The sequence below is a fragment of the Vidua macroura genome, chromosome 4, assembly GCF_024509145.1.
Source record: "Vidua macroura isolate BioBank_ID:100142 chromosome 4, ASM2450914v1, whole genome shotgun sequence".
NCBI classification, from domain to species: domain Eukaryota; kingdom Metazoa; phylum Chordata; class Aves; order Passeriformes; family Viduidae; genus Vidua; species Vidua macroura.
Window position 1 is genome coordinate 60,715,646 of NC_071574.1, and position 13,341 is coordinate 60,728,986.

Here is a 13,341-nt window from a genome sequence, read left to right on the forward strand (position 1 = left end):
CTACAAGTCTTGTGGTACGTTCACTAGGTAACACGGGAAGTCTTCCCCGCCTTAGTCTAGAGTCTTGCTCACAGAAAGGCTGCCCAGATCTCCAGTCGGGACCGCGGCAGGGACTCCTGCAAGCCGTGGTCCCCCAGCCCCACCGTCACTCGGCGGCGGGGCCGCGATGTACACCGAGTGGTGACATTCCCCTGTCCTACCTGCTCTGCTGGGTAAATCCCCGCGGAGGGACGGGGCTGCAGGCAGCCCCTGGCAAGCCCGAGGCAAGGCGGCGGGCGGGCACATTCTCCTAAGTTATGTGCGAGCACGCACAGAAGTGAGGTCGTGTTCCCCATCGCTCGAGTCCTGCCCGCAGCCCCGGGCACCAGCTCTGTCCCCTCCCGAGAGCCGCGTCCCTTCTGCGGCCGGCACTACGCGGCCAGGCCAGGGACAAGGACAGGGGCAGGGGCAGGGCCGCCGGGGCTCCCGACGCCCCCGAGGGCCCGGCGCGCCCCCCCGCCCGCCGCCGCCCCCGCGGCCGCGCCCCCGCGGCGCCCCGCGCTGCCCCGGCGATGCGCGGCCGTTGCGCGCGTGCGGCGGCGGCATGGACGGAGCGGCGGAGCCCGAGGCGGACGCGCTGGTCAAGCGGGGAGCGGGGGGCGGCGGCCGCGCCCGCCGGGGCGTAAGTAGTGCGGGGCAGCTTTCCGTGCTGCGGGAATGCCCGCAGCCCTTACGCGGAGCGGGAGCGAGCCGCCGGTGCGGGCGGGGAAGCTCGGCCTGTGATGCCCGCGCCTCGGGGTGGAATAACGGGAGAGGGAGTGATTCCGATCCTCTCTGGCATGGTTCGGGAGGGTGGTGCGCGGAGGCTGCGGGAGCCGGAGTAACTGCCCGGGGCTTCCCCGAGAGCCAGGCGGAGCTCAGGTTGCACAGCCCTTCCCTGCTCGGGAAGTTGTTGGTGCCGGTGCAGGGGAGGCCGGTGGTGGGCAGAGCTAAAAACACCGCAGCCCCCGAGCCGGGACCCGGAGGATGCGCGGGGGTCAGCGCGGGGCCGGTGTGTGCCAGGCCGGGGAAGCGCCGGCCGGCGAGAGTTGAGCGAGGCGAGGGCGCTGCTGCTGCTTCCTCGCTGCTCCCCAGGACCATCCTACTAGCAAGCTCTCAGGGCAAGGACAGAGCCACGGAGAGAGGGACGGAGGTTTCCATTCATCGCCCACAGCCCCGAGGGCAGAGCTGCCGGAGGGCGCCGGGCCCGCGCCCGACCTGGCGCTCCAGAGTCCAGCTTTCTTGTGTCAATTAGCATTATCTATTTAAAAATATTAAACTTCCTTATGCATGCATGCAATGTTTACCACTAACAATTGTGTTTAATTTTAGTCTTAGGATGGGTCTGTAACTAACCAAAATACAACACTCTGTGTTTTGAAAACCGAAGTGCAAACTGTCATGCAGTAAATGAAAAAAAAAGACAAATTAAGACTCATGGTAGCCAGCACAAATATTTCACTCTATACTGAACAAGGACTGGAGTTGAGAAAAGCACTTGCAGACCACAGTGCACTAGGATCTGTGATTAGACCAGAAATGTGGGCTTTCACAAGTAAGCAGTCCTCGGGTATCTGCAGGTCTTTGCTGTGAACTGACATGCAGCTTTCCTGACTGAACACTTACTGCTGTGGTGCTGGTGACACGTTCCTGCCCCTGGGCTGGCAGCAGCGACGCATGAGCACACGCGTGGCCGTGAAGCCAAGGAACACCTATGAAGGAGGCGTGGTTGCCTTCTTGTTTCCTGGACATTTTAAAAGACACTGAGGGTTGTGTTTATCTTTCCTGTCCTTTTACTAGTGTTGCCACAGGGTAAACTTTTGGTTTTTGGTTTTTTGTTTTTTTTGGTTTTTTTTTTGCATTCTTGCTTCATTGTGCTTTTGTCTTTATCTGTCGTTGCTGAAACATGAGCAAATATTTAAAATCGTGAATGAGGAGACAGGCCATGTAGAAATTGAAGTTCATGTTCCAAGTTCCAAAATCTCTGAACTGAGTGAGCCTGAGGTTTTCTGCAGAAGCCTGTATACTTAAAAACTACACGGTATTGAAGAAGTTTCTAAACCCAGTTATCACAGTGCAAGTTTTTCTATGCACTTCTGTGATTTGCCCTACAGTATCTTCCACTTAGCCTCACATGCATATAATTTGCCTGTACTGAAATTTTTGTGCATTCATTGATTTTTTTAAATAACCATTAGGCTATATGTTCCAAATAATTTTGCTTGCAGTTTTTTTCTGATGTATCTGATTTTGTTGGAGTAGAGCCCTTTAGAAATATTGCATCAAGATTACTGTATAACACTTGGGAACTCACACTGATTGTTTGTGAACCCTTTGGGAGCAGCCTGGTGGACCACAAGTAATATTTTCCCCAGCGTCATTCATTCAGAGTAGTAGCAATTTCTTCTAAGTGCAGGAATGCTTGTGCATAGCAGAGAAATAATAAGCACCCAATATGAAGTGTTATCATCGGAAGTTAAATAAAGCCTTATGTCAAGTTTCTACATTTTGTTAACAAAGTAATGGTGCAAACTGTGTGTGTGTGTGTGGCAGTCTCATTTTAAGAAGCTGGCTAGTAATAATAAATTGTATTTGGCTTATGTAATGATCTCAACAGGATAGATTTCCTACACAAGGCTTTTCACCCCCTGCACACTTCCTCCTGAGCTGACCAAAAGCAGGCTGGTTAATGAACTGTGTAATCTCTCAAAAGGTTCCCACATCATGTGGATGAAGTTAAAAACACTCAGCTGTCCTGCAGGGTTTATTTTGAACGCTCAGAGCTGGCAGCTATGAGCCTGGCAGACCCCACATGTGCTGGGTTGTACACTGTGCTCCCAATCCTGGCACCTGGGTGTTTCACCCCTTCTCCACAGGTCACAGAGTGACACAGAAGTGTGCCACACCAGTGTGGCACAGGAGCTCTGGCACATGACGATAGCCGCGGTGTGTTCACCAGCGCTGCTGTGCCCACAGGGCTGGTGGAGCTTGTTCCAGTCCACTGTCACTGCAGCTATGCCATGTGCCAGCTACACAAACCTCCTTCATGCTCAGGACCTGCATTTTCCAAAGTGAACACACAACTTTGTGCAGAATATATTCACTCATTAACCTGTTGTGGTGTAGTGAGTGATATAACTGAAGCTGAGTTTCTTAGGCCTGCTTAAGCAGGTCTTCCTCCTTTTGAAAGGATTGAGGCTTCAGTGAGTGAGGAGGCTGGGCATAAATAGCAGTAAACTGTGCCTGAAATTCTATATTCTTATCATAACTGTTTTTAAAATTAAAAAGACATTAAAAATACATCCATTTTAACACATTCAGAATTGTCTTTCATCATCTACACAATGACATTTGCAATTGACCAGCCACCCAAACAGTAACTTCAGTGTCTCTTGGCTGGGAATGGTCTCTTCTGCCACATTCTGTGATCCAGAAGGAGAAGTGAATGGCAGAAAGTAATACTGTGGAAGTTGGAAAGGAATGCAAATGCAAAATCTCTCAAATCAAAGCAGTTCTACCTTTTATTCAACAGCTGATGTGGAAGAAGAAATTGCAGATTTGGGCTAGAAAGAGTATGAGGAGGATGAGGGGAAAAGACCTGAGGAGAGAGAAGTACAGATGGCATCATTTTAATGGTTTTGGTCACAATTTCATTAATCCTTTTGGTGGTGGGGGGGTGTGCACACCATCCCATGAATTTTCAGCCAAGTCCGATCTACCCTCAGACCTGATGTGTCACATATATGCTATACCTTACTTCCACTGTATTAGTGATATACTGTCAACAGTTTCCTTTGCTGAGATTATTCTTCCCCAGCATTTTACTTTTTGGTGTGGGAGATGCTAGAAGGCTTCTGTGAGATTGAACGAAGTTCAAATGTTCACTTATGCCTCCATAGATGTTAAGTGACATGCTGTCACTTCAAATGTAATGTTTCTCAGATTGAGCAAGGGGAAGTGTTTCAGGCTATTATTCTGCAGCAAAGACATCTGCCTGCAGGAGCTATGCAAAATAGCTAAGGAGTGTTTACAACCTGAGGTACATTAATTTTGAGTGTATTAACAATGGCTGCATCTTTTCTTTGTTTTTCAGAACTGGTCTGGGAGTCTTATTGTAGCCTCCTTAACTGGTGCTTTTGGGTCGTCTTTTCTTTATGGTTACAACCTGTCGGTGGTGAACGCTCCCTCAGGGGTAAGTGACTGACTAAAGTGAAAATTAATATCAGTAGAGGGCAGCCTTGTCCAACTATTGTCTCCTCAGCATCCTGCCTTTATAGTTCTCCTGATTACATTGTAGAAGGGGATTAAATCTCGTATAGTAACATTCCTTTGCCCAAAACCTTCTTTCTGCTTCCCATGAGGTTTTCACATAAATTCAGTAACTGTTAGAGAGCTAAATGCTGCTGTTGAGGTGAATGGTGCACATGCTTTGCTTCTCATTCTCCCGGGTCGAGGCTAATCATGAATCTTCTTGCACAGTTTTATGTGATAAAGTATTTTTAATATCAGACTGGTGAGTATTCAGTAGCTGCATGCACATGTTCAGCAATGTTTGTTCATGTCATTCAGTTCTAGAGGGTTGCACAACATTTCATTCCCACAGTACTGATATTATAAATAATGCCTCTGGTTTCCTCTTAATGGGCGTCCTCTTCTGTGTTTTGTCATGATGTCTTGTTTGGTTCCGAATTCTAAACTTCTTCATCTATTGACTGCAACATGTGGGATAGATTGATGAATAGAGCACTGCGAAATCAATATACAAAATTTGTGGGAATTTCATTAAAATATCAGTTATTACAAACGGAAATCTGAACATTTTGTTTTTACACTGGCTGTCTAGAGACCCTCAATTCAGTCAGGCACAGCAGGAAGCAACTCAGTGGAGTTGCAAGCAACACTATTTTGAAAAGTAGCTAGTAAATATTGGGAATTAACTGTGGAAAATCCATCTCATACTTCCTTTCCAAAGCTAAGCTCCTTCCTTTATGAAAATCTCCTATTAAAATATGTGGCTAGATTTCCACCTAAACAGGTTTTTCATGTTAAAGCTGGATGCAATATTTATGCAAATAACAAAAGAAGCATTTTTTAAAATTTATGTTCTATATATGGATTTTATTTGATAAACTGTTGACCCAAAGGAGTAGGAAGAGACTCAGCCTACAGAAATTTTTAATTGCTCGCTTCATAACTTCTGGGAGTTTTCTTCAAGTTCCTATATTTTATATACTGGTTATTCAAGGCTGGATAAATTGGATGTTAGCGTGACATGTCCAGGCATCACTTCACCTTGCAGTCATCAGAGGATAAACACAACTTAGAAAAAATCAGCAAGCTGTAATTCTGTGGGCAATGGTATTGATTGTCCTGATGGAAAAATCCTTCCTGCACTGCCTTGGGCCTGTCAATCGAGCAGTGAGAATGAGCCAATTTCTAAACTTTTAAGTACCATTTAAAAAATGGACTGCCCTGGTAGTCAGAGCTTTCTGTCACTTTCTGCAGGAGTAAGGGAAAGAAAGGTTGATGGGATGTGCTCCTTGGCAGCACTCAGAAAATTCTCTTTGAATCATGCGATAGATTAAAGTGGTGTGGATGGGTAGGTTGAAGATGCAACCCTGTGACAAATGCTAAATTCCAGGTGTTGTACTTAATAACACTTCCAGGATTGTCTGGTTTTGTTTGAAATCTTTAGTTTGGCTTTTGTGCTGAAACTGGGCCCTATGCTGATGGCTTTGGTTATACCATTACAGGTATGCATGAAGTCTCCTTTGGTGTTCAGTGTTTGATTGAGAACATCATAACTCTCTTATTCAGGTTAAGCCACACATTAGCTAGGGCTAAGGAGTAGTCCTACTGACAAGGAAGCTGTGTAGTTCAGGAAGAAAATACCACCCTGTCCTTTGGCCCTCTCTCTAGCTCCAGGATTAATGTGTGTCATCCATTTGCCTATGACAGACCACTTTCCTGTCCCTGGAGCTTCAGTGACCAGGATGAAGGGAGGAGCATAGGCTGAGGTCATAGCCATGGTGGGCAACAGTGATCCATATCAAAGCTGTGCTTCTTGCAGCACAAGAAAAGGAACCTTTGCCCCATCTGTTTTCTTCTGTATCTAAATCAGTCTGCTGCAATGTGACCCTTTGGGAATACTGATGTGAGATGACTGGGAAACACCAAAGCTGAGCATCTTGTAGCTGTAGATAAAAGCAGCCTTGTAAGAGGTTATACTGGGAGTGCAATAATTCCTACAAGTTGTAAGTTGTGTTTCTTTTATAAACTTAGGAAGAATAATTTCTTGTGGTGACATGCAGCTTACAGCCAACATTGTCAGATTGTCCTTCTCTCCATAGGATGCTGGGTATCTTCTGCCCCTGTTTACTTCAGTACAATTCCTCTTGATGCTGAAGTCCTCCAGCCTTAGAGGAAGACTGTACGATCCTTTGAGAAGTAGTGAAAAAAGGCTTGATTATGACAGTTGACTAAAACACAGAATATTTCCAGGGTCCTTGAACTGAGCACGTCAGCAGGATGTCAGCAGGAGCTGATGGAATGAAGGAAGTTAATTTAAGACTGAAGTGTTGAAGAACTATATGTAAATTCTTGTGTCCATTTTCTTTCAGTGCCACAAATTGTGTCAGCTCATCAAACCACAGGGGAATTCTAAAGCATGAGACTCCTAATCTCAGGGTAGTGGGTTCGAGCCTCACATTGGGCGCCAGTCTGTAGGGAGCACTGGTGTCCTGGACGGTTGGGACGGATGGAGACGGGAGATCTCTGAAGTCAGGTCTTTGAATATACAGTTTATTCCAAAGGGTGTGGGTGTGGGGCCCTGCTTGGAGCTGCCAGCCACAGCTCGGAGCAGGCACCAAAGAGTGGAGGCAGGGAGAGATTGCAAGAGAGAGAGAGAGAGAGAGAGAGAGATTGCGAGAGAGAGAGAGAGAGAGATAGCAGGAGCAGGAGAGGATGCCAAGAGAGCATCTGGTCCCCTGGGCACACCTTATCAGGGGGCTTCAGAGTGGGCGCGGAATAAGACTTGGGCCAATGGGATTACAGGTACCTGATGCTTCAGGGGAGAGTTACAGATGTGGGATAAACTATACATTTTTGAGGGATGAGACAGAACATTCCATTTGACATTTGTATCTGTCTGTAGGTCAAAAGGGGGATTGCCTTCCACTGGCTATACTATTGTTTTCTAGTTGTTTAGCAACTAGGGTTTGGTATCTCAAAGCTTGTTCTCATTTCAATCTCACTTATAGTTTCTGTATTTTCCAAATCTTTTGCCAGACAATCATATTTTTAAGGCTTTCCTATTTCATCTTCCACAACAGTGGGTTTTACTTCAGGTCATCTCGTGAGGCAGAGTTAGTCTAACTTCCTGATTGTTGCAAGGGGGAAATAAGCTGCACATGCTCTGTTCAGAGCTGAGATTGCTTCCCACTCAGTTCCCTGTAATTCTGTGGGAAAGAGCATGGCCCATCACAGGTATGATTCCCTGAGAAATCCAGAATTACAAGTTTCCATGGGCTTGTTCAAAGAGTTACCAGAATTTATTGAAAACATATGGGAGCATTTGACACTAGGAAGACAAAAGATTTAATTGAATACAAGATGAAGCTGTCTTTTCCTGAGCTTAATTTCTACAGTTCATTTCATGGTCTGATTATGGGCAATGCCTGTGAAACAATTATGTGCTTTGTGCTCTGCAAGGGAAGAAAAATCCCTGCTACTTTCTGCTCTGCAGCCATTGCCCTTTTCCTGCAGGAGGCTGAAGCTCTGAGTTCCTATGGCACAAACATACAGCCTGCTGTGACAGCTGGTTCAGTAGTTGTCACTGTGTGTGAATGACCCCTGTAACTATGGGTAAGACAAGGAAAATATTTCTCATTTTAAAATATATCCATTAGATTCATAGATATAAAAATGTATAAATTCCTTATATTCATCTTTTCTTTCAGCACTACTATCAGAATGAACTGAAGCAGTTGAGAAAATAAGATACTGATATCAGTCAGGCACCATTTTTTGTAGGCTTTGTTTAGGGGCTAAAATTTTTGTATACAGGTTTTGCTTTTAGTGTTATTGAGACACCTGATCAAAATACCAAAGGAGCTTTTACATAGAATTCAATGGATTCAAATGCAGTGGCTTTGTTCTACCAGGTTGGTTTTGTTTCATGTGTATCTTCTGAAAACCTCTGTGTTTTATTCGCTTCCTATTTATTAGCAATGGGAGTCCAGAGAGAGGTGCTAGTACATGTCAGAACATTTGTTACTAGTGAGTGTTTTAGTTTGTACTTTCTTTTCTTGAATATTTGCAGTTATTTGATGTCTCCTTGTAAATAACTAAGCTATGCTGAGAAAATTAGTCATAACACAAGCGGAGAATAATTTACATACTATTTTTAGCCATTATCATTAACAAGAAATGCTAATAGTGTTCTAAAAGTGTTTTCTCTTAGTATTCATTACTATCAGAAATTAATTTCAAATAGACAACAAGATGTCTGAATCTAAATATAATCTGAGTATTGGTTGAGTATTAAAGAACTAAGATGTTAATACTTGATTTAATGGCATATTCATTTGGAGTCTTACTGTGAGACTTCTAAATTATTCAAGCATCAAAATGACTTGTCTTTTTTTTTTATTTATTTTTTAAACTATTTTAAAATGTTTTTTCCCTGTCTGTTTAGAAATATTTAAGATAGGATGGGAGAAATAACCCTGTTCTCCTTTTAATTCAGGGCACAAGAAGTTTAGAAATTTGATAGATGGAAGACAAGATATTGTATATTCTACCTTCACCCTTCTTAGGTATTTTATAGAGGAAGAGGTGATGATTCAAACTAAAAGCCCTCAAATAGAATATTTCATGAGTCCAAGGCCAGACTTTAGGTAAAGTTTGAAGTTCCTAGTTTGAACAGGAAAAATGGGGTGGCTTATTATGCTGAGTCCTGTCCCATGATAGTTTAGGAGCAGTCATATTCTGAAGAAAATCAGAGAAGAAACTGGGAATAAGTAATTATAGGTAAACTTTTTTATAGATAGAAGATTAAACTTTTGATACTGTAGAGCTTGAGAGCTTTTACCAAGTGTGTTGTGCCCTTCTGCTGTAGTGACTGCAACTTCCTGGTACTGTATCCTTGTCAGAGCATCAGGCACCATGGTGGCATTTCCTGGGTTTTGAGCAGCATAAAAAAAAGAAAGCTTGACTAAAGAGAAAGTAAATAGGAGATGTCTCTGCAGGCAATACAGAGACTATGTTAAAATGCTGTCCTGGAGCTATGAGAGCTTTACCTTTTAAAAAGATTAAGAACTTTGTCTAATTAAACAGGGAAGTTGTTAGAAGGCATCTTTCAAAAACCTGTGGTTGTGCTCATGTGAGGAAAGCAGAGGAAGAGTGTAAACTTTGGCATGTTAAAGGCTGAAGAGTGATCTTGTCCTGGACATTCCTGTCTACCTGTGGAGTTTTTTCCCCACCTGGTTTGGTACCCCCTTGTAGTTATATGTATTTATGCTTGGACTGATTCAGTTTTATTGTAGTTTTATCTATAAATGAGGCCCCATTTTTTGGAGGAGGGAGACAGAAGAGCAAGAAGGATTCCTGTAAGAAAGCTACTGGAGGTTTTCTGGGGTTTTAATTCTGTTTCTCTCAGTTATATTCCTAAAGTGTGAAATTTTTGTGTGTGTGTGTGTGTGTATTTTTATTATATATTTTCTTTCAGTATATCAAGAAGTTTTATAATGAAACTTGGGAGAGGAGATATGGCTTCTCAGTGGATGAAGGCACGCTGAGGCTCCTCTGGTCCATAACAGTTTCCATTTTTGCCATTGGTGGCCTTGTGGGTGCCATTATTGTTACCCCAATTGTGAAGTTCTTTGGAAGGTAAGTGCTTTGGAAAACTTGCATTTTCTAACGTAGTTTCTCACTTAGTCTCTCTAGAAAGTTTTACTTTTATTAAAAAACAAAACAAAACAAATCTTTAAATGCTGAAAACTTACTGTGCATTATTTGAGTCACAGAAGCCATTTGCTCTGAATGGGCAGTGGGTTGTGATGTCAAGGAGTGTGAATTGTCAAGTATGCCAAAGAAAAATACCATAAAATAGAACTGATTTCTCAAAGGACTGTCAGAATCTTGTTTCATGAGTTTACTGAGTATCTTACTGTAAGCAAACAAAGCTATTAACATATTTCATTTGCTTTTTAACAGCATTTGCTGTCATATGGTAATAAAAATTTACTCTTTTTTCAATCCTTATGTCAACTTAAAATACAGTTTGAAGAACTGGACTAGGATGAAGTTACTGTATGGCCTTCCCCAAGAAGGGGGTATGCCATCCATTCTGTACAATGCAGTATTTGACCAAGTCTTGACCATAGAGAATATGAGCATTTTAGGAATGTTTTTGTTGTGTGTGTTTGCATTTTTGCTGCAGGTACTAACTAGGTATTTCTGTCAAATTTTTGTGTCATACAGTCTTTCAAATAGAATTTGAAAGGTAATTTATAATTTATCTATATTTAGAAGGGCATGAAAAAACCCACCATTGTAGCATTCATAACTGCTCTTTTGGACTTTTCTTAATTGTAAATTCAATATTATTTTATATCTTTTAGTCAGTTAAATCACAGGAGAACATCATCATGTAGGCTTAAATATAAGTGTAAACCTCCAGTGTTCTTACTTTCCTGTTTTACATTTTGACTATTTCCATTAGACTGTATTTTCCTAGGTCTATTTTTCATTCTTCCAACTTGTCCATATGTAATTTTTCACCTCAAAGATTGTATTTTCAGGTTATTCCATTTCATGCTTATAGCAAGTCAGTATTCTTAGCTGTTATCCATTCTTCATGAATTTATTTTGTCACTTCAGCACTTGATTTTCAAATTTTAAATATTTTCCATAGTTATGTTATTTATTTTTTTAGTTTTTCAATTTTTTCTGCCAAATCATACATTTGGCTTTAACATACTTGTTAGAAATATGAAACTGTGCTTGACTCAGACTGATTAATTCTCAAAATATTGTTGAGTCTTTATTAAAATAAAGTGAAGTAAAAATGGCTTCAGAGAAGGATAGAATTTTCAGTGAAGAGTAAAACAGCATTGTGTGCAGGTTTGTTAAAATGGTGGCTGAACTCTGTCGTAGATATACCGCTGCCACTGGAGCTGGTCAGGTTTCCAGGGCAGACCTTTACACTTGCAGACTCTGCCCATTTATTATGTTTATCTTCATTAAGCCATGAAAATAGCACTGTTACAGATACAGTGGATGAGTGCTGGAGCAGAGATGGGAAGGGGCTGTGTGAATAAAGGCTGCTCACCAAAGAGTGGCTCTTGAGTTTGCTGCTCACACTGCAGTGTGTTTGTCTGGTCTAGGAACCCAGACTGACACGTCATTATGGTAATTGAGGAGCACACAGTGAAATGTTGACAGAACAATAAAATACTTTGCTGTTAAATTGCTCAAGTGTAGGTTGGAGAGTTGTATCTATGATGAAGCTGAGCTCCATTTACACTGACACAGAATAATGAGCTAAGGGGGATTAAAAGCACTAGTCAGAAATAATGTCTGATTTTAAAAGAACACTTTTGAATCATATTGTTGTAAGATTAAAAACATAAATTCCAAATTACTGAATTCCTAGGCTCTATTTACTTCAAGAGACAGATAGAGTAATTTTTTTAAGGGAACCTTCATCCATGTAAACATAATTCCCAAATTCAGATGTGGCTTTGACTCCTTGTAATTTAAATTCTCCTCTTCTAATGAAGAGGGTCTGCTGGTGTTTATGCTGAGCACCCAGACCAATATGCTCAAGGGATTGTTTAGGTCACTTCTAGGGTCTCCCTAGAAGGAGGCTGAGCAACACACCAGGCTCCTCTCCTTGTTCTTGGTACCACAGCCAGTGGTCACACTCAGTGTCTTCAGTGAGAGACAGTGCAGGGGATCGAGGTCAGTGTGCAGCAACTCTTCTGTGCCATTCCTTGCTCCTCACTCCTCCTGTGCTCCAGTGTGGGTCCCCATGGACCACAGTCCCTCTGGAGATGTTCCCGCTCAGGCCTGGATCAGCCTCTCCTCCACTGACCTTGTTACACCCTTGCTCCATCTTCCAGGGGTGGAAGCCACCCCTGCAGCCCCAACTCTTCCAAAACCTGCCACGGACACTGCTTTCCACAGGAACACCCTAAATAGCGTGCTTTCTTGTTTTCATTTCCTTTTCATTCTGCCAAAGTCTTTGATTTTATCATGCTTAATTAGGCTGTGCTTTTCTCTTCTCAGCTGCATAGGATAAGGGTTTGCTGGCCAACTTTTTCTCAAAAAGTATGTATTTTATAGTTTTTATTTAAATTAAAGGAGGAAAAATCAGTATCTTCAGATGAATGTATGAGACTTTTTTGACCTGAATGAACATTTTCTTTCCATTTTTGTAATTATTTGTATCACTTCAGCCATCTCAGAATATATACCCATCTGAAAAATCTGTTCTAAACAGTTACAGTCATCAGTCTGATGGTTGTGTTATATAGAGTTTAAATGAATTGTATCTCATTTTTCTATCCTCAAGCCATGTTTTCCATTCAGTGTTCAAAACTCACTAGAAAGCAGGAAGCGTGATTAAAAATATAAGTGTTAAAAATATTTCCTTTCCAAAACATATGCATTTGTTGTGAGAAGTTGGGTGACTTTTTAAATGGGTGTGAAATTTCCTCTTGATACTTACATACTGGAAAAATTAGAACTGGTGGTACAGTTTGTCACCTGCTCTAGAAAGGAAAGGGATAGACAGCCTTCCTGGTTACTTCTCTTCTTTTTAATTAATCCCTCAAACTTGAGCAGAAAGTTCTGAGATGAAAATGAAATTAGGGTGTTGGCAAATGAAAAGTTTAGATATTTTGAAAATTTTAAAATAAATTTTTGTGATTTGGTTTATGCTTTTTAACAAAGTAATAATTTGCTACAAAGAGTATTTATTTTATTTGAAAAAAATTAATGTTTTATTTAACTGTTATAGAATGAAATAATTTTAAAGTGGGGAAGAAATATGTAAACCTGTATTTTGATAAATTCCAACAATTTTTAGCAAGGGGTTGATTTCTATTACTTGAATGAGCCCTAATATTTTTCCTAATGCTACAATAGGAAGTAATTTTCCTCAATGTATGGTTTTAATATTGAGAATTTAAGGATGAATTATAATGACATAGATGATGTCACAGTTGGGAAGTTCTTGAAGTGTCAAGAACTGTATGTAACATTAAAGAGCCTGTAGTTATATCAGGTTATATTGCTATTTGAAGTACATTCTTTGGG

The 13,341-nt window shown here is 41.8% G+C and overlaps 1 protein-coding gene across 1 annotated transcript in view; it reads left to right on the forward strand.

Annotated features, from left to right (window-relative positions):
* The first annotated feature begins 583 nt into the window (after window positions 1-583).
* The window catches only part of SLC2A9 (solute carrier family 2 member 9), a 78,658-nt gene continuing 65,900 nt past the window's right edge, over window positions 584-13,341 (forward strand). The window contains exons 1-3 of the mRNA XM_053976631.1: window positions 584-661; window positions 4,112-4,210; window positions 9,746-9,906. Of these exons, the coding sequence (XP_053832606.1) occupies window positions 584-661; window positions 4,112-4,210; window positions 9,746-9,906 (338 nt within the window). The remainder of the gene's footprint in view (window positions 662-4,111; window positions 4,211-9,745; window positions 9,907-13,341) is intronic.